Here is a 27,770-nt window from a genome sequence, read left to right on the forward strand (position 1 = left end):
TTATTTACTGAAATAAGCTTCGATGGGGCACCTTATCAAATGCCTTCTGGAAATCTAAGTACAATACAACCACCGGTTCCCCTATATCCACAGCACGTGTAACTCCCTCAAAGAACTCTAATAAATTGGTTAAACATGATTTCCCTTTCACAAAACCATGTTGACTCTGCCAGTTTACCTTGAATTTTTCTAAATGCCCTGCTATAACATCTTTAATAATAGCTAACATTTTCCCCAAGACAGATGTTAAGCTAACTGGCCTGTAGTTTTCTGCTTTCTGTCTCCCTCCCTTTTTGAATAACGGAGTTACATTCGCTATTTTCCAATCTAACAGAACCTTCCCCGAATCTAGGAAATTTTGGAAAATTAAAACCAACGTATTAAGTATCTCACTAGCCACTTCTTTTAACACCCCAGGATGAAGTCCATCAGGACCCGGGAACTTGTCAGACTGCAGCTCCAACAATTTGTTCAGTACCACTTCCCTGGTGATTGTAATTTTCTTGCGTTCCTCCCTCCCATTTCCTGACTTACAGCTAAAAGTGGGATGTTACTTGTATCCTCAATTGTGAGGAACAATGCAAAATATGTTCAATTCATTTGCCATCTCATTATCCATTATTATTTCCCCAGACTCACTTTCTATAGGACCAACGCTCACTTTGTTAACTCTTTTCTTTTTAAATATCTATAGAAACTCTTACTATATGTCTTTATATTTCTAGCTAGCTTTCTCTTGTACTCTAATTTTACCTTCCTTATCAATCTTTTAGTCATTCTTTGCTGCTTTTTATATTCTGTCCAATCTTCTGACCTGCCTCCCATCTTTGCGCAATTATAGGCTTTTTCTTTAAGTTTGATACCATCTTTAACTGTTTTAGTTAACCACGGATGGCGGGTCCCACCCTTGGAATTTTTCTTTCTCGTTGAAATGTATTTATGCTGTGTATTCTAAAATATCCCCTTAAATGTCTGCCACTGCATCTCTATTGATCTATCCCTTAACCTGATTTTCCAGTTCATGCCCTCATAATTGCCCTTATTTAAGTTTAAAATACTCGTCTTGGACCCACTCTTCTCTCCCTCAAACTGAATGTAAAATACAATCATATTATGATTGAATTACATTAAGCTCCTCTTGCTCTCTCCTGTCTTTCTCGCTGCTTCGCCTCCTCCTCAAAGACAAACCTACCAGACCACCTAGGAGTGGAATAAACTCTTGCCAGACAGACAAAAGCAGTCCAGCCTCAGTATAAAGTTGCTACCAGAACGCAACTCATTTGTGGAACACAGAATAGAGCCATTAAAAAGGCAAACAAGTTAACTAGAAACCTAAAAAGGGCAAACCAACAACTAACCTATATGCAGAGGACAAGCTCTTTAAATAGCACTCCTGCTGGGTTCTGCTATGCCATGAGTTGCTACGAGAGTTCATCATATGGCGAGGCAGGCACAGTGATTGTTTAATTTCACAAAAAGGTCATACAACCACTGTACAGCCCTTATTGTTATTTTTTTTTTAAAAATTCATTCATGGGATGTGGGCGTCGCTGGCTAGGCCAGCATTTATTGCCCATCACCAATTGCCCTCAAGAAGGTGGTGGTGAGCTGCCTTCTTGAACCGTTGCAGTCCATGTGGGGTAGGTACACCCACAGTGCTGTTAGGAAGGGAGTTACAGGATTTTGACCCAGCTAGAGTGAAGGAACTTAATAGCTCCGGTACATGCCTTAGATGGCTATGGAGGAGCTCAATCCAATATGGCAGGTAGCACAGTTCCTGGGCAAGGGCCTTAGATGCATATTTTATGTCTGAAAAACAGGAACAGCACGATCAAATTTCTAGCCCCGTAACTTCTGTGCAAAATACATTTTTTTCTTTGGGCTTCGTATTTCAACAACGGTACATTGATACCAAAAACCTGAACATAAAAACTCACCAACAAGAGATACCATTTTATAGAATTTGATTGAGACAGACAGAGTCAGATGAAGGCACATGTACATCTACTGAATTTATTTTTCTCTTGGGTCTAGGTTTATCCTCCTGAAGCATTTCTCACCTGTGTGAATTGCGTAAAAATTGCTCCAGCTGTCGCGTTGATGCCTTGGCTTCAAACTGTTTGGCTCTAGGTTCTCCATAAGCTCCAACATCTGCATAGAGCTCAGTCTCATCACCCTTCGGATGAACCATACCTGGTAGGCTGGGTAGAATGAAGGGACACAGCCAAAGAGGATAAACCTGCAGAAATCAGGCGAGAAAGGGAAATACCAAGTTAGTGTTGACAAAGCATTAAAATAATATAAAATAACTTCCCCAATGGTCAAGTTACCACCCGAAGTGGTAGATCAGGAGCTCCCAAGCTGTGGTACGGACACCCCTAGGGGGTACACAGGAGAAATTATTTTATTTATTTATTACACTTTTATAATAGGCTACATAGCCAAAACTTTAAAACACTGTGGGACTTTGTTATATAAAGTAATTAATTTACTTCAAGATGTACCAATGAAAACACAGAAACAGAGTTACAGATACACAGCCCTCACCTCCAATCACCATACACTACAGTATGGTTTTGTCACTCAGCAACTGTCTAGTCTAACGGAGCTCAGAACTAAGTTAGGTTTTTCTGTTGTATAGGTCACACTATATCTATTGGGATGTAACAATAAAAAATGGACAGATGGCTAAAGACAGGTAATGTTAAGAACACACAAAGGGCTGAATCTTGTGTGCCCGCTGTTGAAAAAAACGGCGGCCCACTCGCACGTTGTAGAGCTGCCGCAATCTTCTGAGCCACCGCAATCTTCAATGCGGTGGATCATTTGAATGGCCGGGTTGGGGGGGGGGGGGGGGGGGCTGCCCACCCCCAATCATGAGGAGGGGGTGGGCTGTCCATCCTCAGCAATGGCGTCAGCTCCCTGTGCACAGGCGTCAGCACCATGTTTAAAGGGCTTTGAGCCCTTCTGTTAAGTTTAAAAGATTTAAAGATACAGTTAATAAAAAAAATTAAATACATTAATTTTGCCCCTCTCCCAGGCCCAATAATAATCAAATTAATTACTTGCCCTCTCACCCCCCCAAAGCACTTATCTTGTCTACCTGACCTTTTCCCCCAACAAAGTGCACAAACTTTAACCTAAAACACTTCCCACCATCTCCTACACCAATGATGTAACATGACTCAGTTTCCACCCCACCCCACCACCTCACTGAGAAACCTACCTCCTCCCCCCTCCCCACCAGTGCGGAGCCTCGTTTCCCCGGATGGGGATCCGAAGGCATGGGAGTGCCGGCCAGCGGCACGAAAATTGCACCAGGACAGACGATGGACACGCAAGTATATTTCATTAATTTTAATTTATTTAAATACATAAATTGTGGTCCTGTCGCTGAGCGGCAGGGGGCTGCCACGAGTATCAGTGATGAGAAACAAAGTAATTAAATTTGTCTGAGCTATTTGCTGTAACTTGCCTGTGAAAAAGTGGATTTTCATCACTCACTGGAATAAAATCAAAGTATCATTAGCACCTTTGCATAGAAAACAACTTATGACTCAGACTACAACCCATCACTCCAAGCACTGGAGTGACCTCACCTGTCACATTAATGGCAAGTAGTACTATTAAGCCATTGTTTAAATTATATAGATGTATTATAATTTACACACTTTGTACGATGCTTGGACATTAAAGGGGTTCAAATATCAAAACCGTATGTTGGTAGGGGTAGGTGAGTAGCTGGTGGATTTGCAAAGGGGTACATTTTGGGAACTTGTGTGTGAAGTCACAGAATAGGAGGTTGCAGCTTTGATCTCAACTGAGCTGAAGTTGGGGAACAACAGGACATTTTATTGACAAAAATCCATTTATAAATTTACAGTATTTAACTAAAGCCTTCTCCCATCTTTATTGGCAAAGTAGCAGTTTATAAAAAGAACTATCACAAACTATTTTGGCTAAAGATCACAATCCTTCTTTATCGTCCATTGAAATATTATTCTGGCATGTCAGCTCCCCTTCTCTTTCTGGCCACGGGTTTCATATTGTTTAGCTGACAACAGAATTATTGTCTTTTTCAAATTCCCAGAATATCTTTCTTTGGCCTCCTTATCTCGAGAGACAATGGGTAAGCACCTGGAGGTGGTCAGTGGTGTATGGAACAGCACCTGGAGTGGCTATAAAGGCCAACTAGAGTGACAGGCTCTTCCACAGGATTTGCAGAAAAATTTGTTTGTTGGGGCTGTTACACAGTTGGCTCTCCCCTTGCGCCTCTGTCTTTTTTCCTGCCAACTGTTAAGTCTCTTCAACTCGCCACACTTCAGCCCCGCCTTTATGGCTGCCCGCCAGCTCTGGCGAACGCTGGCAACTGACTCCCACGACTTGCAATCAATGTCACAGGACTTCATGTCGCGTTTGCAGACGTCTTTAAAGCGGAGACATGGACGGCCGGTGGGTCTGATACCAGTGGCGAGCTCGCTGTACAATGTGTCTTTGGGGATCCTGCCATCTTCCATGCGGCTCACATGGCCAAGCCATCTCAAGCGCCGCTGACTCAGTAGTGTGTATAAGCTGGGGATATTGGCCACCTCGAGGACTTCTGTGTTGGAGATACGGTCCTGCCACCTGATGCCAAGTATTCTCCGGAGGCAGCAAAGTTGGAATGAATTGAGACGTCACTCTTGGCTGACATACGTTATCCAGGCCTCGCTGCCATAGAGCAAGGTACTGAGGACACAGGCTTGAAACACTCGGACTTTTGTGTTCCGTGTCAGTGCGCCATTTTCCCACACTCTCTTGGCCAGTCTGGACATAGCAGTGGAAGCCTTACCCATGTGCTTGTTGATTTCTGCATCTAGAGACAGGTTACTGGTGATAGTTGAGCCTAGGTAGGTGAACTCTTGAACCACTTCCAGAGCGTGGTCGCCAATATTGATGGATGGAGCATTTCGGACGTCCTGTCCCATGATGTTCGTTTTCTTGAGGCTGATGGTTAGGCCAAATTCATTGCAGGCAGCCACACACCTGTCGATGAGACTCTGCAGGCACTCTTCAGTGTGAGATGTTAAAGCCGCATCGTCAGCAAAGAGGAGTTCCCTGATGAGGACTTTCCGTACTTTGGACTTCGCTCTTAGACGGGCAAGGTTGAACAACCTGACCCCTGATCTTGTGTGGAGGAAAATTCCTTCTTCTGAAGACTTGAACGCATGTGAGAGCAGCAGGGAGAAGAAAATCCCAAAAAGTGTGGGTGCGAGAACACAGCCCTGTTTCACGCCACTCAGGATAGGAAAGGGCTCTGATGAGGAGCCACCATGTTGAATTGTGCCTTTCATATTGTCATGGAATGAGGTGATGATACTTAGTAGCATTGGTGGACATCCAATCTTATCTAGTAGTCTGAAGAGACCACGTCTGCTGACGAGGTCAAAGGCTTTGGTCAGATCAATGAAAGCAACGCAGAGGGGCATCTGTTGTTCACGGCATTTCTCCTGTATCTGACGAAGGGAGAACAGCATGTCAACGGTCGATCTCTCTGCACGAAAGCCACACTGTGCCTCAGGGTAGACGCGCTCAGCTAGCTTCTGGAGCCTGTTTAGAGCGACTCGAGCAAAGACTTTCCCCACTATGCTGAGCAGGGAGATTCCACGGTAGTTGTTGCAGTCACCGCGGTCACCTTTGTTTTTATAGAGGGTGATGATATTGGCATCGCGCATGTCCTATGGTACTGCTCCCTCGTCCCAGCACAGGCATAGCAGTTCATGTAGTGCTGAGAGTATAGCAGGCTTGGATCTCTTGATTATTTCAGGGGTAATGCTGTCCTTCCCAGGGGCTTTTCCGCTGGCTGGAGAATCAATGGCATCACTGAGTTCCGATTTTGTTGGCTGTATGTCCAGCTCATCCATGACTGGTAGAGGCTGGGCTGTATTGAGGGCAGTCTCAGTGACAACATTCTCCCTGGAGTACAGTTCTAGGTAGTGCTCAACCCAGCGGTCCATTTGTTTGCGTTGGTCAGTGATTATGTCCCCGATTTAGATTTGAGGGGGGCGATCTTCTTGATGGTTGGCCCAAGAGCTCTCTTAATGCCATCATACATTCCTCTGATGTTTCCGGTGTCTGAGGCCAGCTGAATATGACTGCATAGGCGTTGCCAGTAGTCGTTTGCGCAGCGCCTGGCTGTTCTTTGTGCAGTGCTTCTGGCTGCTTTAAGTGCTACACATGTTAAATCGCTGGGGGCTTTCTTGTAGTGCAACAGTGCAATGCGCTTAGCGGCTATGACAGGTTCCAGCTCTTCATTATGAGATTGAAACCAGTCTGCATTTCTCTTCGCACTTTTGCCGTAGGTGGTCAAAGCTGACCCATAGATGGCGTCTCTGATGTGGGCCCACTTGGTCTCAGCATCCCCTGTGGGAGTGTTTTGAAGGGCTGTTACAAGTGAATTTAGAAATTTTTGTCACAGCTGTGGATGAGAAATTCTGCTCATGTTGATGCGCGGGTGGCCCTTCTGCTTGGAATGATGCAACTTCTTTGGTCTGAGTCTAACCTTGCTGCACACCAGGGAGTGGTCGGTGTGGGTTCAAAACCAGTACTGGCAAGAGACTGCCTTTCTCCCAATAAATCAGATTCAAGCTCAAGAAGTTACACTCAAGATGACAGCATATGATAGTTTGACTGCCTTTAATTTCTACACTCCACCTTATACCTCGGACTCTCTTCCTAATTCTTCTCAAATAAGTCCGTCTCAAATTCTTGACTAGATAATTTCCTGCCTTATCCCATTGCCTTGTTGATACCAGGATTCAGCATTTAAAAAAAAGCAATTAGAAGGGAAAGCTTTCAAGGACTAGTTGATAATACAACAGCAGGTACTGGCTGGTACTCCCCAGACCTTGAGATCTACGATGCAGAGCCCAATGGTGTAAGCCAGTGTGAAGCTTGCTGGCAGCCTGCACACAGGCTGGTCTGAGCTGTGTTCAAGTGAAGGAGTGACAGCCTGGACAGTACTTACTTTTGTAGCCTTCCTCCTCTGAAAAAATTGCCATCATTCCAAAGGTAGCTCTTCATTGTCTGCTGGCCTGAAATTCTATCCCTCACCACTTGCCCATACCCTTGCAGCATGCTAAATGCTCAAAGCACCAGAAAAAACAATGTTTTCTTTAAATGAAAGCAAAATACTGCAGATGCTGGAAATCTGAAATAAAAACAAGAAATGCTGGAAATACTCAGCAGGTCTGGCAGCATGTGGAGAGAGAAGCAGAGTTAACATTCTGATGAAGGGTCATTGACCTGAAATGTTAACTCTGCTTCTCTCTCCACAGATGCTGCCAGACCTGCTGAGTATTTCCAGCATTTCTTGTTTATAATTTTCTTCAAGTAAGTTGAACTCATTATTTTACTAGGGACCACCTGTTGTAGTATTGATCTCAGTGTCCTTTTGCTGGTGTTCAGAAGCTTAGCAGCCTGCTTTTCAAAACCATCGCTTTATCTTGTGGTAAAGTCTAGCTATAACACTGAATCCCACCAGGGCAGTCCAAGAAATGTAGACACACACATTTGTCAGTGGAATGCACTCATTAGATGCTCTGCAAACCACCTAGCTGCCGAGATATGAAGATACCCATTAGCACTGAGCTGTGATCAAATTGCTTACTGCACTTCCCACCAGTATCACTACACTGGGAAGTTTGGAATTTCTCAAACTAAAGACCTCTAACAGGTACTTGCAATAAGTTGCACTGGAGTCAGAGCACAAAAATAAAAATGTGCCACTTCTTCACATGAAGGGTAGTGGAAAATTGGTACCCTCACCCATAAAAAGCTGTTGAGGCGATGTCAATTGAAAATTTCAAAATCGAGATGGAGAGACTTTTATTAGGCAAGTGTATTAACAGTCACAGAACTGCAGCATACAGTCTGAACACAGCTATGATCTGGTTGAATGGTACAACAGGCATGAGTAGCTGAATGACCTACTCCTAGTCGTATAAATACTGTCAGATACTCAATCTATTTTACCTTAAATATAGACAACCAACTAGATGCATTTTGAATTAAACAAACTAAATAATGTACCCCACAGTTAAAAAAACATGTGCAGGAGCTGTAATTATCCCACTTGACTGCAGTGTGCAAGCTATAGAGTATTTGTTGGAAATCAGCAAATTACAGAATTGTAATCTAGCCTGGAGAATCAGAGTGTGGTTTGCATTTGCAACCCTAACTCGGATTTGATCAACAATATTTATTATTTGCAGTATTAGATACTGGATAACTCAATAGAGATGTTAGCCTGCCAAAGGCTACACTAATCTGGAACAAGAAGTGGCAAATTCCTTAATCATGCTTCACTTATACTCAATGAAAGGATGTCACAGAATAGAATGAATATCAATGTCTGACAGCATAATCATGAGGCAACTCAGAATTCACATCATCTTATTCACAGGATAAACTGAGCTTCGGCTGTTCTCCATTTTGAGTTTATAATACCTTCGACAAGTTTGTTTTTATATAAATACTTCATTTCGGGAAATATCCCTTTAAGCCCCATCCCTCTTCGAATCAAACCAAGCAGATATGATGCACAAGTGGCTGGCAATGCCATCTCCAACAACCACCTACCCATGACCTTTAATGGCATTACCATCACTGAATGTCCACCATCAACATCCATTGACCAGAAACATAACTGGACCAGCCACATAAATACTATGGCTACAAGACCAGGTCAGCGGCTGGGAATTCTGCAGTGAGTAACTCACCTCCTGACTCCAACGGGCCTGTCCACCAACTGCAAGGCACAAGTCAGGAGTGTGATGGAATAAAACTCACTTGCCTGGATGAGTGCAGCTCCAATAACACTCAAGAAGCTCAACACCATCCAGGACAAAGCAGCTTGATTGAGAATTCATCCACCACCTTCAACATACCATGGCAGCAACGTGTAACGCCTACAAGATGCACTTCAGCAACAACTTCCAAACCTGCAACCTCTGCCGCCAGATGATTTGAAAATATATCATCGTTCCTTCATCATTGTTGGGCCAAAACCCTGCAGCTTCCTACCTAACAGCACTGTGGGTGTAATTACACTACAGGGACCGCAGTCGTTCAAGAAGGTGGCTCACCACCAACTTTCTTGATGGTAATTAGGGATCGGTAATAAATGCTTGCTTTACCAGTGACAATTACATCCCATGAACAAATAAAAAAAAAAAACTATCAATTGCACTTGCTTATCTTTACCTCCTTAAAAGGAAAATATTAAACAAAAGTACTGACAGCTTGAAAGAAGTAGGATGATCAATACAAGCTACTCATTCTAACTTAACTCAACACACAAACACATCCTACTAATTCCCATACCTTGATCTCACTGTGGAGGAAGAGAATCAATTTCTCCAGACTTTTCATTGGTACCAACATGTCTTGGACCACATGGTGTTGCTCATATAGCTTTCGAATTGTTTCTCCTTGGGTTAGCTTTAGCAATGAAATCTTGGGAGGGACCATCCAGCCGAAGATATATCGAAAAAATGGGTTATTGCCAAATGGAATGATATCCTTGAACATAGGAGGGAATAAAAATGCTAGTACACACCTTTATAATACAGTTTTGTGCCTGTTTATAATAGAATCTAGTGAATAAGTTACTGAAGACAAAAAAGGAATAAATGTCCTATAAGTTACAGCTGTGTACAAATCCTATATTTAATAGGTCAGATGCAAGTGAAACTACTGTTATTTATCATATTTAAAAGGAATGAAGGCCCTTGGAATTTAATAGCATATAGACAAGGGCACATATGTTCTTAAAATAATTTATGCAGTACCTTTCACATTAAAATTATTCTACACACTTCATGCAATAAGTTAGGTTAAAAAAAGAAAACTGCAAATGCTGGAAATCTGAAAAGCAGAAAATGCTGAAAATATACAGCAGGACCAGTAGTATCTAACAAGAGAAGACAGGCTACCATTTTGGATGTAAAACCCTTCATTAGAAGGGATGAAGTTCCATCAAAGGGTCTATACCTGAATTGCCTATTTATGAGAACTTATTGTTCTTCATTAAAGAGGTTAGTTTTGAAGCACAGCAAACCAAGATCAAAACTATGGATTTTGCCATGTTGCCACAATAAACTGAATGCAGAACAATTTACTGGGCCCCTTTATATTGTACAACATGCCCATCTTCATTCACGTTCAGAATTTTAAGCCTGATGAAGAATCAGGCACTCACAACTTCCTCAGGAGGTTAAAAGTAGACTTGTGTAAGGTTTACAGCAAAACACACACCTGGGACTTTAGTAGTTACACTGACTTTTTTTTTTGAATGATTATATGAAGGCTTTAATAGCTTATATGCACACTAGTTACTGTAAGTTCAAGAAGGAAATATCAACAGTTGTGGTCAGAACCTAATTTCAAAGAATAATAATGGCAGGAGAGCCAGATTATACTTTGAAAACTATTAGTTTGAAGTGGCATTCAATTTTGTTTAAGGTCATCCTACTCCTTCCTTTCCCTTTTTTCTTTGCGAGCGGTGGTTGAGAACACACATTAAAACTCCAATGTATAATGCAGCTCACAAAGTAAGACTTGAAATTAAGTGCACATGCTTACAATTACTTTCCAGTGGTCTGTTGTCAATATCACTTGAAATGTGATTATATAATTTGTTAAATCATGTGTGAATGCCATAAATTTAAAATTATTTAATGGCTAACATAAGGATTGAAATAACCATAAATCACTAGTTCCGCTTTCATGGCTGTCAAATGATTCCTCAATTAGGCTAGAACCCATTTCTCAGCCACACAAAAATTACATATGGAATTAAACTATTAAGATTCACTAAAGGATATATATACTGAGCAGAATACTTGGTATTTTAAAAGAAAATTTGGAATTTAAACCATATGCCATAGGGATCAATTATTGTTAGCTTTTAATAAATGACAGCTGTGAAATATTTAACCATTGAGGTTTAGAAATTACAGAACAATGTTACACAAGAACATTATTTGAAAAGGGATCAAGATCCAAGCACCCTGCTTTGGAATATGTAAAAATTAGTCCCTTCATGGAGGGAAGGGCTAAATCCATTCTGCTCAACAAAATGTCATTGTGCTGCATTTATGTGAAATGCAAGAACTTTGCCCAACCACAGCAAGTTTATTTTTCATGATCTTGTGAAGGTGGGGGGGGATTGAAATGCTCATGTGACATACAAGTCAATCCTAGCTGCAATATATAGAGCAATAAACCATCAAAACAAATTTGATCTTCTACTATCCTAGAGCAGTAAATCCACAGAAATAAATTTCACAACAGAGAAGATTGAGCTTGTTATAAAGCTATCGTATACATCTCTTTGCAATCGTACCAACTACAGCTAGGGCAGGAAGAACAAGGACCTACTAGTCTGGTAGTAATTCCTACAGCCATTACCTGAAGTTCCCAGAAGATACTGCGAGTGTGGCGGTGATAGTAGTGCCTCAGAGGGATATATTCCACTTCACTGTGGCTCTCTCGCAGGTACTTCGTCACGTGTTTAAAGAACCATGGCTTGTAATAATAGCCAATTCTATTTATCTAAAAAAAAAATTACTATATGTCCTTTTAAGTTCAGATACAAACAGCGACAGTTTAACTTCAATAATAAGCCCAGTCTATTTCAGATGTCATTGGGTGCTCCCAGTTTCTTTTGCCAAGTTATCAGATTCATTCAAAATTAATTAAAATGCTAGACTAATCATCAACTTGCATTTATATAGAAGTCTTAATGAACAAAAACATCTAAAGTGCTTCACTGAACTGCAAATCAGACAAAAAATGGACGCCAAAGCAAAAAAGGGAGATATTAGTCAGGGTAACCAAAAGAGGATTCGGTTTTAAGGAGGGCAGTAAGGCAAAGATATGGCTTAGAAGGCTGAAGGCACAGTTGCCAATGGTACAAGAAGCAAGATTCAAAGGGATGTAGTTCTTTGGGAGCAGTTTATAGTGCTGGAGGATATTAGGATGAGAATTTTAAATTGGGGACATTGGGGGACTGGAAACTAAGGTCAGCGAGGACAAGATGAATGAGTGGTACTTGGTGAGGAATAGAGTGCGAGTGGCAGTGTTTTAAATGAACTGACCTTTACAGAACATGGAGGATAGGAGGCCTACCAGGAGAGTAAGAAATATTACTGAGTTGGACCGTGACTGTTTTAAGGAGGACATGGGGTTGGAATCTCAGCTCTGGGTTAACAGGGTGCCAAATAGTCTGTTTCAACCCGAACCAGGTAAGGGATAGAATCAGTGGGGAAAGTAGAGTGTTTGTGGCTGGAGTGAAGATGATGATGGTTTTGGTCTCACCAGCATTTGACTGAAGGAAATTGTCGCTCACTCAAGACCTGATACTGGACAAGCAGTCTGACAGCACAGAGGCACTGCAAGAGAAGAAATGGGTTTTGGCAGTATACATGTGGAAGTTGACTAAGTCATATAACATTGCCAAGAGACAGCATGTAGATGCAGAAGGGGAGAGGGCAAAGGATAGGTCCTTGATGGACTTATAAAGGTAATGGTCTAGGGGTAGAAAAATAAGCTATTGCTTGATTAGTTAAGAAAGGAACCAAGCAAAGGCAGTCCCACTGAAATGAGCAACAAAGTAAAGGCATGGGAGATAATTAAAATGCTAAATTGACAGTCAATACAGTGCTGAAACACCTGAAGACAAGGATCAGAAACTGTTGTAAAAACCATAAGAAATACTTCTGCCTATTGGTTCATGAATTAACTGTTGTTTAGTTGTTCAATTCAGAAGATAATGTGGACTTAACTGCAGGAGATAAAAGGAACATGAAAATATTCACAGCATGTTCTATACGTTAATTTAAATAAAACATGAGCTAGATGGGTTGTGTAGTCATCTTTCCCAGTTCCTCTGTTAATCCAATTTACCTTATCTGGTATAGCCACATCAGTCAAGACTCCAGTCATTATCACAGCCTCATCCAGCGAATACACAAGGCCCTCCACAAAATGATTTTCCTTGTTTTGGGATTCTCTACTGAATGTTTCACAGATCTTTTTCAGGCCCTGCACTGGCTGGTACTGCAGACGCACATACTTCTTAGCGGGAATGATCTTGATCTCTGCAGCAACAAGAAATCCGAGAGTACCACATGACCAAGGTACGGCATAAAATAAGTCTGGATTTTCTTTCTGAAGACGAGAGAGAAAAAGTATTGTTTTGGCAGAGTGGTGGGTAACCTTTTCAGAAGGATCTGCATCCCCATTTTGTAATATATCTCCTAGGTCAACTAAAACCTAAACCATTCCACAATCTATCCCACTAAAATCTTTTTGATAAATATTCAGGTCTCCCAAATTTCTGGGTTCAGGGAGTGGTGAAAGTCAAAATTCCACCCCATTCTCTATAAAATCATTATAGCCACACTAAACCCAGTGCCTAGTAAAAGAAGGGCAGTAAAACAGTGCCTGTAATTCAACAACCAGTAGTCTCAGATACCAGACAAATGCCTGATGTCAGGACTTTTGAAGATTATTATAACAAAGGAAGATTTAGTACCAGTACCATGTAATCTATAATGCACCATGGCCCAAAAAAGCACAACTTTGTAACATTCATTAAAAAAACTGAAAGCATATTGAAGACAGATTTACATTTAGATAGCTTCTTATAAATGCCCCAAAATATCCAAATCACTTCACATTCAATTAATTATTTTGAGGTGCTACATTTGTTATGAAGGCAAACACAGCAATTCCAACAGAGCAGGGAAGTTTAACAGCTAGAAGTCATGGTCCACATGAGCGCCAACGACCTCGGAAGACAAATGATCAAGGTCCTGCAGTCAAGAGTTTCAGCAACTAGGGAGGAAGTTAAAAAGCAGGACCTCAAAAGGTAGCAATCTCTGGATTACTCTCCAGTGCTACATGCTAGTGAGTATAGGAACAGCAAGATAAGACAGTCATCAAGTATTGTGGCCAAGTGGGAATCACACTTTAGGAGAGATGGCAAAACCTAAAAAAGGGTGCAGAGGAGACTTACTAGTACAGTACTAAGGATAAGGAGTTTCAGTGTAGAGACTAGAGAATCTGTAGTTGTTCACCTTAGAGCAGAAGGTTAAGGGGTAAGGAAGATTTGGTTGAGATGTCCAAAATAGTGAAGGATTTTGATAACAGTAAATAAGGAGAAACTGTTACAGTGGCAAAAGGATCAGTAACCAGAGGGGACAGATTTAAGATAACTGGCCGTAGAACCAGAGGCAATTCCAAGCAGTGAGTCATGATGATTTAGAATGCACTACCTTAAATGGTGGTGGAAGCAAATTCAATAGCAACCTTTAAAAAAGGAATTGGATAAATATTTGAAGGTGAAAAACTCGCAGAGCAATAGGGAAATAGAAGGGGCGTGTAATTAACTGAATAGTTCTTTCAAAGAGCCAGCACAGGCATGATAAGCCAAGTGGCCTCCTTCTGTGCTGCATCATTCAGTGATTCTATGACAGTAAGATTGCACAAACAGCATTTGGATGATTGACTAGTTAACACAACTTGCTTTTGGTTAAGAGAGGAATGCAAGCCAGGGCACCAGAAGGATACCTGGCTATTTGAACGGTGCCACATGATCTTTAACATCCACGTGAACCACAGGGGGAAAAAAAAGACAGGAGCTTGGTTTAATATCGCATTCAAAGGATATTGTGGAAGCATATGGGGAACTTATGGATCCTAAACCAGTTCATATTGGGTGAACAAAATTGAGAAAATGGTCCAATCCAAGCAAAGATATCCTTCAGGGCCTTTGTTTTAAAAATGGTGAAACAGAAGAGAATGAAAAAGATGGAAAAAGCTTTACACGAATATTGAACCAAAATATCTTCCAATTACTATAGTTTTCTACCAATACAGACTTTGAATGAATATCGAGAAACATTTTTATATCTGAACATAAAACTAAACAATGCTTTTTTTTTTACCTCTGTACATCTAATCAGGCTGCCATCAGCTAGGACCAACTCATAAGCTACACAGATGTTTTGGAACAGTCCATAGGTATGAGATGAGGACTCAATACCAGTTCCCATGATGAGACCACCTAAAAACAGACACTTGTTCAGGTTCACAATCTAGTGAAAATTAGAGGCACTTTATATTAGTAATAAGACTAACTGCACAAATCATAATTCAGATGGAACAGGTCAACTCCACTGACTAGCTACAAATATACGTAAGAATAGGAACGGAAAACTGGTGCCTGAAGCAACAATCAATTCCTTTATGCTCACTTTGATCACTGACAGTTCGTACTGTTTTAGCATTCCAAGATTTTACTACCAACTCTACCGCTACTTGAGAAACATTTTGTAAGAGGAATGCAAAATTCTGGACATAAGGGTCCAACAAGCATTGCAATAATTCAAGTAAAAAAGCAGCAGCAGCAATAAAACACTATCATTAAACGAAGTAAAAAAAGGCAACTAGCTGACATCCTGTGGCCTTGCTCATTGAGTTGGAGATTACACGGTTACAAAAAAAGTGATAAAAAAGTAAAAGCCTTCTCAAAAACAGTTAAGTTTATTTTTTCAAGAATAACTTCAATGCCCTCCTTTATCCACAGCAAAAAAAGTTTGTTCCGCTTCACATACCAGTTTGATAAATAACCTAGGGTTTATTTTAACCCTGCCACTGCATGGCAGGAAAGGTGTGGATGAACAGGGTTAAGATGGTGTATGTTGGGATGGAGTCATGCTGCATTCCCATCCCCCAACCATTCTAACTCACAAATCAGGCATATAGGGTACCTGACCAAGTCAGCCAGTGGCCTACTTTACATAGAAAAGTCACAGGCCAATGATGTTATTGGTAAACCCAGCCCCAATTTTACTCGGCAGCGGTGGCCCCGCTCACCGGCTGAAAAGTCAGGGATGAGCTCGCCTTCACCAGGCCTGGAAGCCATGCTGTAATTTTATGTGGCCCAGGCCTTTAACTGGCCTTGGTCGGGACTTCTGCCCCTCTGAAGCAGAAAGTCCCACTTCCAAGAGCTGCTGGCCAATTAGAGGGCTGGCAACACCACCAGGTGCAGTGACCACTGCTCGAAGCAAGAAGGGCAACATGGATGTTGTCCTTGGAACAGGTGAGTGGGGTTTGGGCCTCGCCAGGGACAATCGGCTGGGCCCCAGCAAGGCAGAGGGGGGCGGAGTGGGGAAATCAATCAAGAGGACAGGGAAAGGTGTTCCAACACGGACAGCTTGTGCTACTGCAGGGGGCCCTCCACTGGGGTGCCCAATTAGGAGGCCCCCCCGCCCCACAAGGAGGCCGCCAGATATTACCGGTGGCCTCCTCTGCTGGTGGTGCCCGTCCACCACTGGTAAAACAGCAGCGGTGGTGGGAGGAAGCCCTTAAGTGGTAATTAATTGGCCACTTAAGGGTCTCAATTCACCTGGGGCAGATGGGTCATTTGCCACCTCCCCTGATTTTGGTAAAATGGTAGCGAGGGCAGGTAGGCAACGGGAACATCGCCCCCCACTGTCTCCTAGACAACTTTACAGCCTCACCCCCTTCACGCCCCCATCCCGCTCCCAGGGGGTGAATAAATGTTTTGGCACCCATTTTAAATTAAAATGGCAGTAGGCCCACATGGTGCCAAACACAACAGCAGAACCCGATAGCTACTCTGCTGTCTCCTAGGGGCCAAAAAGTGAGTATTTAAGTTTTAATTTCACATGGAATCTTTTTTGAGCCAGCAACATCAGGAATGCTCCATAGGGCCCTGCAGGGAATCCTTAGGGCTCCCAACCCTGGTCTTGCTTTTTCCTCCCCACATCAGCATCTTCATTCAAACCTCCCGCTCCCTCCCCCCACCAGGGACCCATTCCCTTGCATCCCTAGCATCAGTCACAACTCCCATCCCAATTTCTGCTCCCTGCAATTTCCGCCCTAATTTCTACTCCCATCCTGTCATACCTCATGTTACATCCGCTGGTTTCAGGTAGAAGACAGAGCTGCTTGATTGATATGAGTCTCCAAACTGCAAGACATTTACATTATACTTGCTACATTGCATACGCATTAAAGCAAACTGTGAAAGCTGCACTTTTGACATTTCAGATAGGGACAGTCGTTACATTAATGGAGTACAACTCCAGAGGTGACATACACTGTAGACTTAATTTTAGCTGCAAGAGGTCTTCCTGAGATTGCCAACGAAATCATTGCTTCTAACAAATAGGAGGGAAAAAAATGACAAAAAAATGTTGTAACCCCATCCCATCATTGGACAGTGCTCGGACTTGTCATGCTACAACAATGATGGGCCCCCATTTTGAGCATGCAATTTCAATTAATTTTCAAGAATACAGAAGTAAACCAATCATCCATTAGCAGAGCTCAAATGAAAGATGTGCCCGACAACCTTACTCTTAAAACCACAAGCAGGAACAGAATAGTAAAGATTTCAGAGTGTCAAATTCACAAACATCACCAGTATCCTGCAAATTATTTTGTCTCGACGAACTGATAAAAAGATAGCCTTCTGGGTAGAGGAAAACTACCCACCCACAGTGAGATCATCCAACTCTGGGACCACTGGAAGAGTCCAGCCAATTGAATTCAGAAGTGCGGTCACTTGACCCATGTTTACCAATGGCTCTACACGGACCACCTGAAACAGACACATCAATTAAGACAGCATTCCCTTTCTTTCAAACAAATCACAGGCAAAAATAAATAATGGGCAGTATTTTATACTCTTCCCCCGTAATGGGTTTGGAGGCAGGGAGGGCACTTAATCAGGCAGAATGGTGGTGAGTAGCAATCCCACCTAATGCCCAAATAAGGGCTTCTTCCCACCACCGCTGGTATTAACCCAGCAACGAGCTGGCCTGTCACCATGCGGACAGCACAACATGCAAACCTGTGCAGGTTGCTTGTCAGCTCCTACGAGGAAAGGTGGGGGTCCCTCGTTCAAAGGTATTCAGTGTCTGATCGAGAGATCTGGCATTGGGAAGGTGGGGGGAGGGGGCTGCTTAGAGCCAACCCTCCTATACCCCGTGACCCCCACCCCGCAAAATCCCTCCCGCCACTCACCTGTGCCTGGGTAGTTACGTGATCCTGGCCCTCCGGTGGGTGTATTTCCTTCAGCAGCCACCACTGCCCCAGTGGCGTTGCTCAGTGAAAGAGCTGCCGCCCTCTGTTCGGCTCGTAATGTGGCGGGCCTTCCCACGTGGAGGCAACAGAGGTCTCTCGCCGTCTCTCCAGCCGGCGGCCGAGACCGCCGTCACCTCCATAAAATTCCCCCCAAATTGTTCAGTTGCAATAGTAATTCTACACATAAATTGATGCCTAGGAAAGAAAAAGAAAAAGGGAAATTGTATTTTGAACTACACACCCCTAGCTGGCCAGCAGTGGTAACCTGCTCTTTTTCTTTTCCCCATTGGTTCTCCTTTCCTTGTTAATATAGAGTCTGCTCCTCATGCAAAGAAAAACTCTGAACTATTTTGGAACCATAATTTAGTTTCACAAATCATTTGCGGTGTCATTTTAGGATCTACCGAGATTAAATGTTCAGCCAAAGCAGCTCATTTTGTATTTATATCATTTTCTGTGCATTTTCATCCCTTTTACAGTTTCTAAAGTGAATATTTACCCTAATTATTTCCCTTTTAAATCTGCCAAGAAAATATACTGCATATGCCAGTTTGTTCTCAGATTTCTGCTGTCATTCTAATCTGGTCGCTTGCAGAATGCGAGGACAGTTTAAAAATATCAACTTTCTCTGTTTGCCCATTAGGAAACACTTGGTTTCTATCCCACACTTCTCCATAATAACTAAGCTCAGATCAGAAACCCTGGAGTGGGAGGAAATAAAAAGCGAAGCTATTTCCAAACAGTCCTTTCTCCTCTATATTGGTGCTTTAGCATCCAATCTTTACGAGTTAATGCTTACCAAATCATTTTTCCAGGAATAATAGATAAGGTAGTGAGCCTATCATGTGCGTTACTGATGGACAAGCTGCCCAGAAAATATGGACAAGTGACAAATGACAAGGTTACGTGCTGCTATAGTTTTCTCAATTATGTAACATACAAATGGCAGCGAAGCATGAACTTTACTCAGTGTTAAAATTGATTTTTCTTTAAATGGCAAGATTGTTGCTAATTGAATCATAATTTTACCACTTTTACCAACAGGAGACCAATTTAATACACTCTTCAACCAAGAAAGGGTTGATATGAAAAGTATAGTTTTTTTATCAAAGATGTTTGATCAATACAGGGGCAAGTCACCTGTTGCTTGGTGTCCACCTCCAGAATGTCCATCAAATTGATCATGATATTTTTGTGAGTCTTCTTATATTTGCCAACTCGAAGTGATACAGTCAGCCAGCCTGGCCGGCCAGTACACATGTAGGTTTTACTTCCTTCATTTTTCCACTCGCGTACCTATTTTTAAAAAAAAATTAGCATATTGCACTGTCCTTATTTCAACAAGGCACAAGTTTTTAACTTCAAACATAATCAACAAGGCACAAATAGAGCTCGTTCCTGTCAAATTATCTAAATTTCTGCTGCTCGGAACAAGCTCAGCATTCTACCCTGTGGAAAATCTACATTACATTCATCACTTACAATTAAACTGTTGAATTTGGACTCAATTATTGTCTGAAGTTCGTGGTTGAAATATTCGTAACTGTAGCTCTTCTAAGGTCTTGGACGGTTCTCTCGAGATCAAAATTGCTAAGTCGTAGTTGAGAACCATGATCAGTTGTAATTAACAGGTTTGCAAATAACAAATTACCAGTGGCAAAACTGATGTGAGGTTCACCCAGCAACAACTTTGCATCATTTTAAGTTAAGAATGTACAACCAAAAAGTACTTGAAATAAGATTCATACTTGGTTCAATCTGGTACAGATTCATGTTCACTATAAAAGTGATTTATATAAAAGTGACTCCAGGATGGTATGTTGCCTCCCTGGTGCCAGGCTCAAGGATGTCACAGAGCAACTACAGGACATTCGCAAGGGGGAGGGTGAACAGCCAGAGGTCATGGTTCACATTGGTACCAATAACATAGGGAGAAAGAAACATTGGGTCCTAAAAGCAGATGTTAGGGAGCTAGGTAAGACATTAAAAAGCAGAACCTCAGAGGATTACTCCCAGTGCCAGAAACTAGTGAGCACAGAAGTAGAAGGTTAGAGCTGATGAATGTGTGGCTGCAGAGATGGTGCAGGAGGGAGGGCTTTAGATTCCTGGGGAATGGGACTGGTTCTGGGGGGAGGTGGGACCTCTACAGGCACGACGCCCAGCCCCCCGGGCGGCCGTACAGGCACGACCCCCAGCCCCCAGGCAGCCGTATAAATATGATACCCAGTCTTTGGCTGGGTTTCTCCAGTATAGTCAGACTCTGCTCCATCATGGTTGACACTCACCTGCCTCTGGATGTCCCTGACCCGCTGGTCGTGTTGTTTGGGAGCACTGCACATCTTGAAGACCAGCCAAGCCCGGAGATAATAGTAGACATCGAAAACAACTGAGAGGGGCAGCAGGAAGAGGCAGACGAAGACCCAGCGGTGGTGGATGATAACATACTCCACACCTTTCCTGCGGACCCATAACAGCAGCAGAGCCACCAGTACGGCCAGGTAAACAGCCGGCTCCATCCTCACCAGCTACCCCTCTGCCCCAGCACGAACAGCCGGCCGTGTGACAAAAACACCGGCGTTTCCGCCGCTGCTGCCCTAACCGCTAACGGCCCCCCGCCTGCACCAGCCCGCTCACCATTGGGTCAGCGCTTTCCCAGAGCGAGCCTGGTGATTCCGCGCGAGATCGCCCAGACCGGCTTTCCATTGGCTGTCCGGGACGCCTAATTTAATTATCCCCTCCCACTCGGCAGGGTTCGTCCAATAAGATCCGCCGGGTCGATCAGGCCACCGGGAGCGCGGGCACTCCATTGGCACATGTGCAGCTCCCTCCCTTCCGGACCACTGGCCCCTCATTGTGACAAGTGGCAGCAGTGAGAGGAGTTTGACCAAGCGGCAAACATTGCAACACTGCTGTGTAAACAGTTTATCCTCTGTTGAGTGATGCAGAATAATGTAATCCTATAGAAAGTGATCGTGTAATTTATTAAAGGCAAACTGCTAGGAAATCACTTTTTAAAAACGTAAGCCTGCAGGCTGCAGAATTTCGAACATGTCCAGGCTGTTATTTTTATTGAATGCTTAAAATTTTTGTTTCAACAGAATATAATGTAGAGAGTTCACCCAAGTCCAAACTTCCAGCTCCATATTTTTGAACAAATTTTCAATATGCCTACATTTTCCGTAGTGTTCTATGTTTATTTGTACTATTTATGTATTGGCCATTCTGTAAATACTGTAACCCAAACCACCACATTGGTTATTGCATAAAAGAGACTAAGATCAGCAACGGAGATACATTTGTGCCATTTGCACATAACCAACCTTGAATGAAGAAATTTCAACTGTTCACAGTTGCAAGCTGCACAGTTAGCAATTGTGTCCTAAAATATAGTGCTGTTAAATATATATACTAAACAATCTTAGCAAATATGCTGTTAATTATATATATTAGACAATCTCCCACAGTGTTGCACGTGGTATGTTTTTTCATTCATTCTTGGGATATGACCACCAAGGCCACGATTTTTTCTCCGTCCCTTGCACCCACAATCACCGCTATAGCTCTGAGACCGTTCACAGAACCTTCCTGCTGAGCAATATCAGCCTACAACAGGCTCACAATTGAGAGGCAGCTATGAGTTTGGAAGAGAGATGGAGAGACTGAAATAAAAACAAGAAACGCTGAAATACTCAGCAGGTCTGGCAGTATCTGTGGAGAGAGAAGCAGAGTTAATGTTTCAGGTCAGTGACCCTTCTTCAGAACTGGCAAATATTAGAAATGTGAAAGGTTATAAGCAAGTAAAGCGGGGGTGGGGCAAGACATAGCAAAGGAGAAGACGTAGATAGGACAAGGTCACAGAATAGCTGACCAGAAGGCCATGGAGCAAAGGCAAACAATATGTTAATGGTGTGTTGAAAGACAAAGCATTAGTACAAGATAGGATGTTAACAGACTGAAAATTGAACAGCAGCAAGTACAAACATGGTAAAAAAACAGTGGGTAAGCAAATTGACTTCTGCTTGCGGTTGCAGAACTGTAGTTCAGCTGTGAGGGACAGAAAAGCAACAATAACTTGTGTTTATATAGCACCTATAGTTTATATAACACCTAATTTTTTTCTATTTTAAATGTTGTTTATATCTTAGTAGTGTTTAAGAATTTAATTTTTTCTAATTAAACATTTAATTTGTTGACTTAAAGACACCTGGTTTGGTTAGCCTCATTCGGGGGTTATTAGATGGTACAATTTGGCTGGGTCTTTCTTTAACTTGGAAAGTTTAATATGATATGTTAGGCAATCTCTGGAGGGACGGGATTGAATTAACAGTGCGTTTCTCCCAACACAATCAGAATCATATATTTTGATTGGAGGCTTTGACTGAAGCGGTTGGTCGTAACACAGTGAACCTCAACGCAAGCTCGAGGAACATCACCTCATCTTCTGATTAGGCACTCTCCAACCTTCTGGACTCAACATTAAGTTCAAAAATTTCAGAGCATGACTGACTTTTTAAAAAACTTTATTTTATTTTTTAACCATGTGCTTGTGTTAAACTTGTTTTTCATGTTTGTGCTTTTGGACTGAGCTGCTCATTATTCTGCCATTAACACTCTCTCTTGGCTAATGCTTTGTCTTTTACTAGAACTATTGGCACTCTCTTTGCCTTTGTTCCATGACATCATTGTCATATAATCACTCCTGACCTTTGCCCATCACACACCTTCTTCTCTCCTCCGCCTTTCACTTGCTCAAAGCCTATTACATTTCTAACCTTTGCCAGTTCTGATGAAAGCTCACTGACCTGAAACGTTAACTCTGTTTCTCTCTCTACAGATGCTGCCAGACTTGCTGATTATTTCCAGCACTTTCTGTTTTTACTTCAGATTTCCAGCATCCACAGTATTTTGCTTTTATCCCAGTTTTGCATTGCTAGATCTGTTCGAAATCTATCCCATTTAGCACAGTGGTAGTGCCACACAACACGATGGAGGGTATCCTCAATGTGAAGATAGGACTGTCATGGACTGATGCATCTGCTTACTTTCCCTGGATGCATCAGTGAAGTTCTATCAGCTAGTTGCTCACCAACTGTCCTGGTGGGAGAACAAGTAGGAGTAAGAGGTAAAAACAAGAAATGCTGGAAACACTCAGCAGGTCTGGCAGCATCCGTGGAAAGAGAAGCAGAGTTAAAGACATTGCCGACCTTGTCCTTCTAGGTGGTAGAGGTCACGGGTTTGGAAGGTGCTGTCGAAGGAGCCTTGGTGAGTTGCTGCAGTGCATCTTGTAGATGGTACACACTGCTGCCACTGTACGTCAGTGGTGGAGGGAGTGAATGTTTAAGGTGGTAGATGGGGTGCCAATCAAGCAGCAGCTTTGTCCTGGATAGTGTTGAGCTTCTTGTGTGCTGTTAGAGCTGCACCCATCCAGGCAAGTGGAGAATATTCCATCACACTCCTGACTTATGCCTTTTAGACGGTGGACAGGCACTGAGGAGACAGGACCTGAGTTACTCACTGCAGAATTCCCAGCCTCTGTCCTACTCTTGTATTATATGGCTGGTCCAGTTAAGTTTCTGGTCAATAGTAACCCCCAGGATGTTGATAGTGGGGGATTTAGTGATGGTAATGCCATTCAATGTCAAGGGGAGATGGTTAGATTCTCTCTCGTTGGAAAAGGTCATTGCTTGGCACTTGTGTGGAGCGAATGTAACTTGCCACATCAGCCCAAACCTGAATGTTGTCCAGGTCTTGATGCATATGGACACGGACTGCTTCAGTATATGAGGAGTCACGAATGGTGCTGAACGTTGTGCAAACATCAGCGAACATCCCCATTTCTGTCCTTATGATGGAGAGAAGGTCATGGATGAAGTAGCTGAAGATGGTTGGGCCTAGGACACCACCCTGAGGAACTCCTGGGACCTGAGATGATTGCCCTCCAAGAACCACAACCATCTTCCTTTGTGATAGGTATGGATCCAACCAATGGAGAGATTTCCCCAAATTCCCATTGACTCCACTTTTGCCAGGGCTCCTTGATGCCATACTAGGTCAAATGCTGCCTTGATGTCAAGGGCAGTCACTCTCACCTCACCTCTTGAGTTCAGCTCTTTTGTCCATGTTTGTACCAAGGCTGTAATGAGGTCAGGAGCCGAGTGCCCCTGGCGGAAATGTGTTGCTTGATAGCATTGTCAACGACACCTTCCATCACTTTACTGATGATTGAGAGTAGACTGATGGGGCGGTAACTGGCTGGGTTGGATTTGTCCTGCTTTTTGTGTACAGGATATACCTGGGTAATTTTCCACACTGTCGGGTAAATGCCAGTGTTGTAGCTGTACAGGAACAGCTTGGCTAGGGGCAAGGCTAGTTCTGGAGCACAAGTCGTCAGTATTATTTCTGGAATGTTGTCAGGGCCAATAGCTTTTCCAGTATCCAATGCCGTCAGCCGTTTCTTGATATCACGTGGAGTAAATCAAATTGGCTGAAGACTGGCATCTGTGATGCTGGGGACCTCAGGAGGATGCCGAGATAGATCATCCACTCGGCACTTCTGGCTGAAGATGGTTGCAAATGCTTCAGCCTTGTCTTTTGCACTGATGTGCTGGGCTCCCCCATCATTGAGGATGGGGATATTTGTGGAGCCTCCTCCTCTTGTTAGTTGTTTAATTGTCCACCACCATTCACAACTGGATATGGCAGGACTGCAGAGCTTAGATCTGATCCGTTGGTTATGGGATCGCTTAGCTCTGTCTATCGCATGCTGCATCTGCCATTTAGCATGCATGCCGTCCTATGTTGTAGCTTTACCAGGTTGACGCCTCATTTTTGGGTATGCCTGCTGCTGTTCCTGGCATGTCCTCCTGCACTCTTCATTGAACTGAACTCTTTGGGTTGACAGTTTGTTCCAATTAAATAGGGAGTGTTATGATCAGATGTGGAGGGGTTGAAAGGCTCCCCTCTTGTCCCTCTCCTTGCTTGACTGCAACAGGGTTTTATTCCTTTTTGAACAGTGGCTGTGTTTACCAATTCAGTGAGTGTTTAACCCTTTGTGTGCTATGATCATAAAAGAACCTATCGGACAGGTTTTCTTGAGTTTAAACAAGAAAGTGGTTAGTTTATTCCACTTAAGATCAAATCCCAATCTAAGTAAAATAATAAACTAGGCTCCAACTTTCACACTCACACACACACAAATAGGTTACAGAGTGATGAAGAATAGTTTGGGTTGGATTTGAGTCCAGGACAAGTAAAAATAATGTACAGTCTATGGGGTCTGGTAATTCAGTTGTCTTCTGGCTGAATTTATGGTTCCAAAGTCTCTGGCTGGTAAAAGTCCATCTGGTTTAGGGTTTTCTTGGAGACAGTGATGTAGGTGGCTTTCTCCCCTGGGGTCTCTGTCTGTATCAATGGTGGACTTGGATGTTCCGCAGTCACAGACATATTTCAGAACTTGCAATGTTACCTGGAGAGAGACAGAGAGAAAGAGAGAGAAAGGCACAGCCCCACCGGGGTCTCACATGGGTTAGCTCACAAAGCTTGTCTGCTGTGTGTAACAAAAGAACTCAAAGTTTACATGGATCGGGGATGGGAGACTGTCACATGGTTCTCTCAGTACCTTTTTTTCTTCTTTAATGAGGTCCAAAGTCAAAGAATCCCAAATCTCTCTCAGGTTGTATTGTTTCAATATTTACCCCTGGGGATACATCTCCACTAGTGAATGCTCCAAGATGGCTTTGATGCTAACAAGTGTGATCCTAGATAGTTTACTCAACTGTCCAAGCCATTGTCCTGGATGGGAGCCTTTTTAGACATGCGTCTCCACTTCGATGTCCTGGAATGTGAGGTATTTCAATGCAAATTGTCATGGCCAGCTTGGCTGCCAGCTTTTTTATTAAGTTAAATGTAGGATTCCTGCTTTCCTTTTTAAAAGTTTACTGTAGGTTTCCAAATGATGTATTACAAATAGTTATTCAACATAGATGTTTTCTTGACAGGAGCATCAGCAGTCACAATTTTAAATTGTGCAAGACCAGATCTGGGATAGATGTCAGGAAGTGGTTATTTTCTCTGTGAATATTGGACCTGTGGAACAGGCTGCTAGCTCATGCAGGGAAGCCAATTTATTGCATTCCTCCAAGCAAGAGCTGGCATTGTTTCTGGCTGGGGCAGATCACCTCATTCAAAAGCTGGGTACTGCTTAAACTTCAGGGCCAGAGTGATCTCCTGGACTAATTTTGATCGCCATGGGGAGAAGAATTTCACAGTATTTTCCCCCGAAATTGGCCGTTCCCTGGAGATCGCCTGGTTTTGGATGGGGTGGAGAATGTATGTAAAAATTGTGTGAGACAGGCTGGATAGACCTCCTGCCATCACTGTTTGTATGTTCATAAGTTCCACATTGTGGCCCTGGGAAGTGGAGGTAAGTGGGGGCAGACGGGAGGGGGGACATCTACTGGGGATCCAGAAAGACTGGGAAAGGAGTCGAAGCATCAGAAATGCTGTGAGAAAAGGGAAACCTCGGCATTGTCAGCAGGGCAGGTAGCTGAGATGATCTATTGTTTTTACGTTAAGCAACGTTACATTACTGTACACATGTTCTATATTTTTATAGTGGTGTTATGAACAGAAGTTGTACTGACTGTACCAAGTGTGTTTCAACATACTCAGTATTCTGCATACTGCAGTACTGAGGAACAAGCTAACTTACATTTAAAATAATCCCTGAAGCACTCTGAGTGAATAATTACTTACGATGCTGATATCTCTCCTGCCTGGAACTGCTGGTAATAAGTTCCCCAGTACTTTAATCAGCAGTGAAAGTTAAAATAGTCACCAGACTTTTTTTTTAAAAAGGATATTAAAGTTAAACATAATTTTTGGTACCAGTTGAAATGTTTAACTCTCAGACTGCTGGCAGGGAAATGTGCCAGCTGATTCCTTAAGTTTACAGATCATCTACTGTGCTACTGAAACAAACACTAATATTGCAGCTATATAGCTACCAAAATGTCATGAGTAGCTTGAGTGCTGCAATATCTTTCAGGCCTAAATTTTTAGGGAAACATAAAGATAAGAGCATGGCTCTAGGACTTTAAACTAGTGAGTCGGGGGGAAGGGAAAGGGAAAATGACAGGGTGCATGATGATAAATAAAAAGGTAAGCAGCAGGTTAACATGTGTGCAGGAGGGTTTAAGTTCAAGGCAGACTATGAAAGAAGCAGAAAGGAAGGATAACTCAGGAGATATTATTAGAGATGTTGGAAATCATGAGGGTAAGAAAGCTAGGATAAAGACACTTTACCTGAATGCTCGTAGCATTCGTAACAAGGTTGATGAGTTAACGGCACAAATCATCGTGAATGAATATGATTTGGTAGCCATTACGGAGACATGGTTACAGGTTGGTCACGACTGGGAGTTAAATATCCAAGGGTACCAGACTATTCGGAAGGACAGACAGGAAGGTAAGGGAGGTGGTGTAGCTCTGATATTCAAGGACGACATCAGGGCGGTGCTGAGAGATGATATAGGTTCTATGGAGAATGAGGTTGAATCCATTTGGGTGGAAATTAGAAACTCTAAGACGAAAAAGTCATTGATAGGCGT

At 42.8% G+C, this 27,770-nt stretch overlaps 1 protein-coding gene across 1 annotated transcript in view; it reads right to left on the reverse strand.

The window, feature by feature from the left end:
* The window catches only part of dhcr24 (24-dehydrocholesterol reductase), a 30,792-nt gene extending 9,964 nt beyond the window's left edge, over positions 1–20,828 (reverse strand). The window contains exons 1-8 of the mRNA XM_068036958.1: positions 20,448–20,828; positions 19,303–19,458; positions 17,572–17,677; positions 14,994–15,112; positions 12,949–13,212; positions 11,452–11,595; positions 9,364–9,561; positions 2,061–2,239 (exon numbers count right to left, since the gene is read on the reverse strand). Coding sequence (XP_067893059.1) covers positions 2,061–2,239; positions 9,364–9,561; positions 11,452–11,595; positions 12,949–13,212; positions 14,994–15,112; positions 17,572–17,677; positions 19,303–19,458; positions 20,448–20,678 — 1,397 coding nt within the window. The 5' untranslated portion in view covers positions 20,679–20,828. The remainder of the gene's footprint in view (positions 1–2,060; positions 2,240–9,363; positions 9,562–11,451; positions 11,596–12,948; positions 13,213–14,993; positions 15,113–17,571; positions 17,678–19,302; positions 19,459–20,447) is intronic.
* Between the last annotated feature and the right edge of the window lie 6,942 nt (positions 20,829–27,770).

This window comes from Heterodontus francisci, chromosome 8 (genome assembly GCF_036365525.1).
Source record: "Heterodontus francisci isolate sHetFra1 chromosome 8, sHetFra1.hap1, whole genome shotgun sequence".
NCBI lineage: Eukaryota > Metazoa > Chordata > Chondrichthyes > Heterodontiformes > Heterodontidae > Heterodontus > Heterodontus francisci.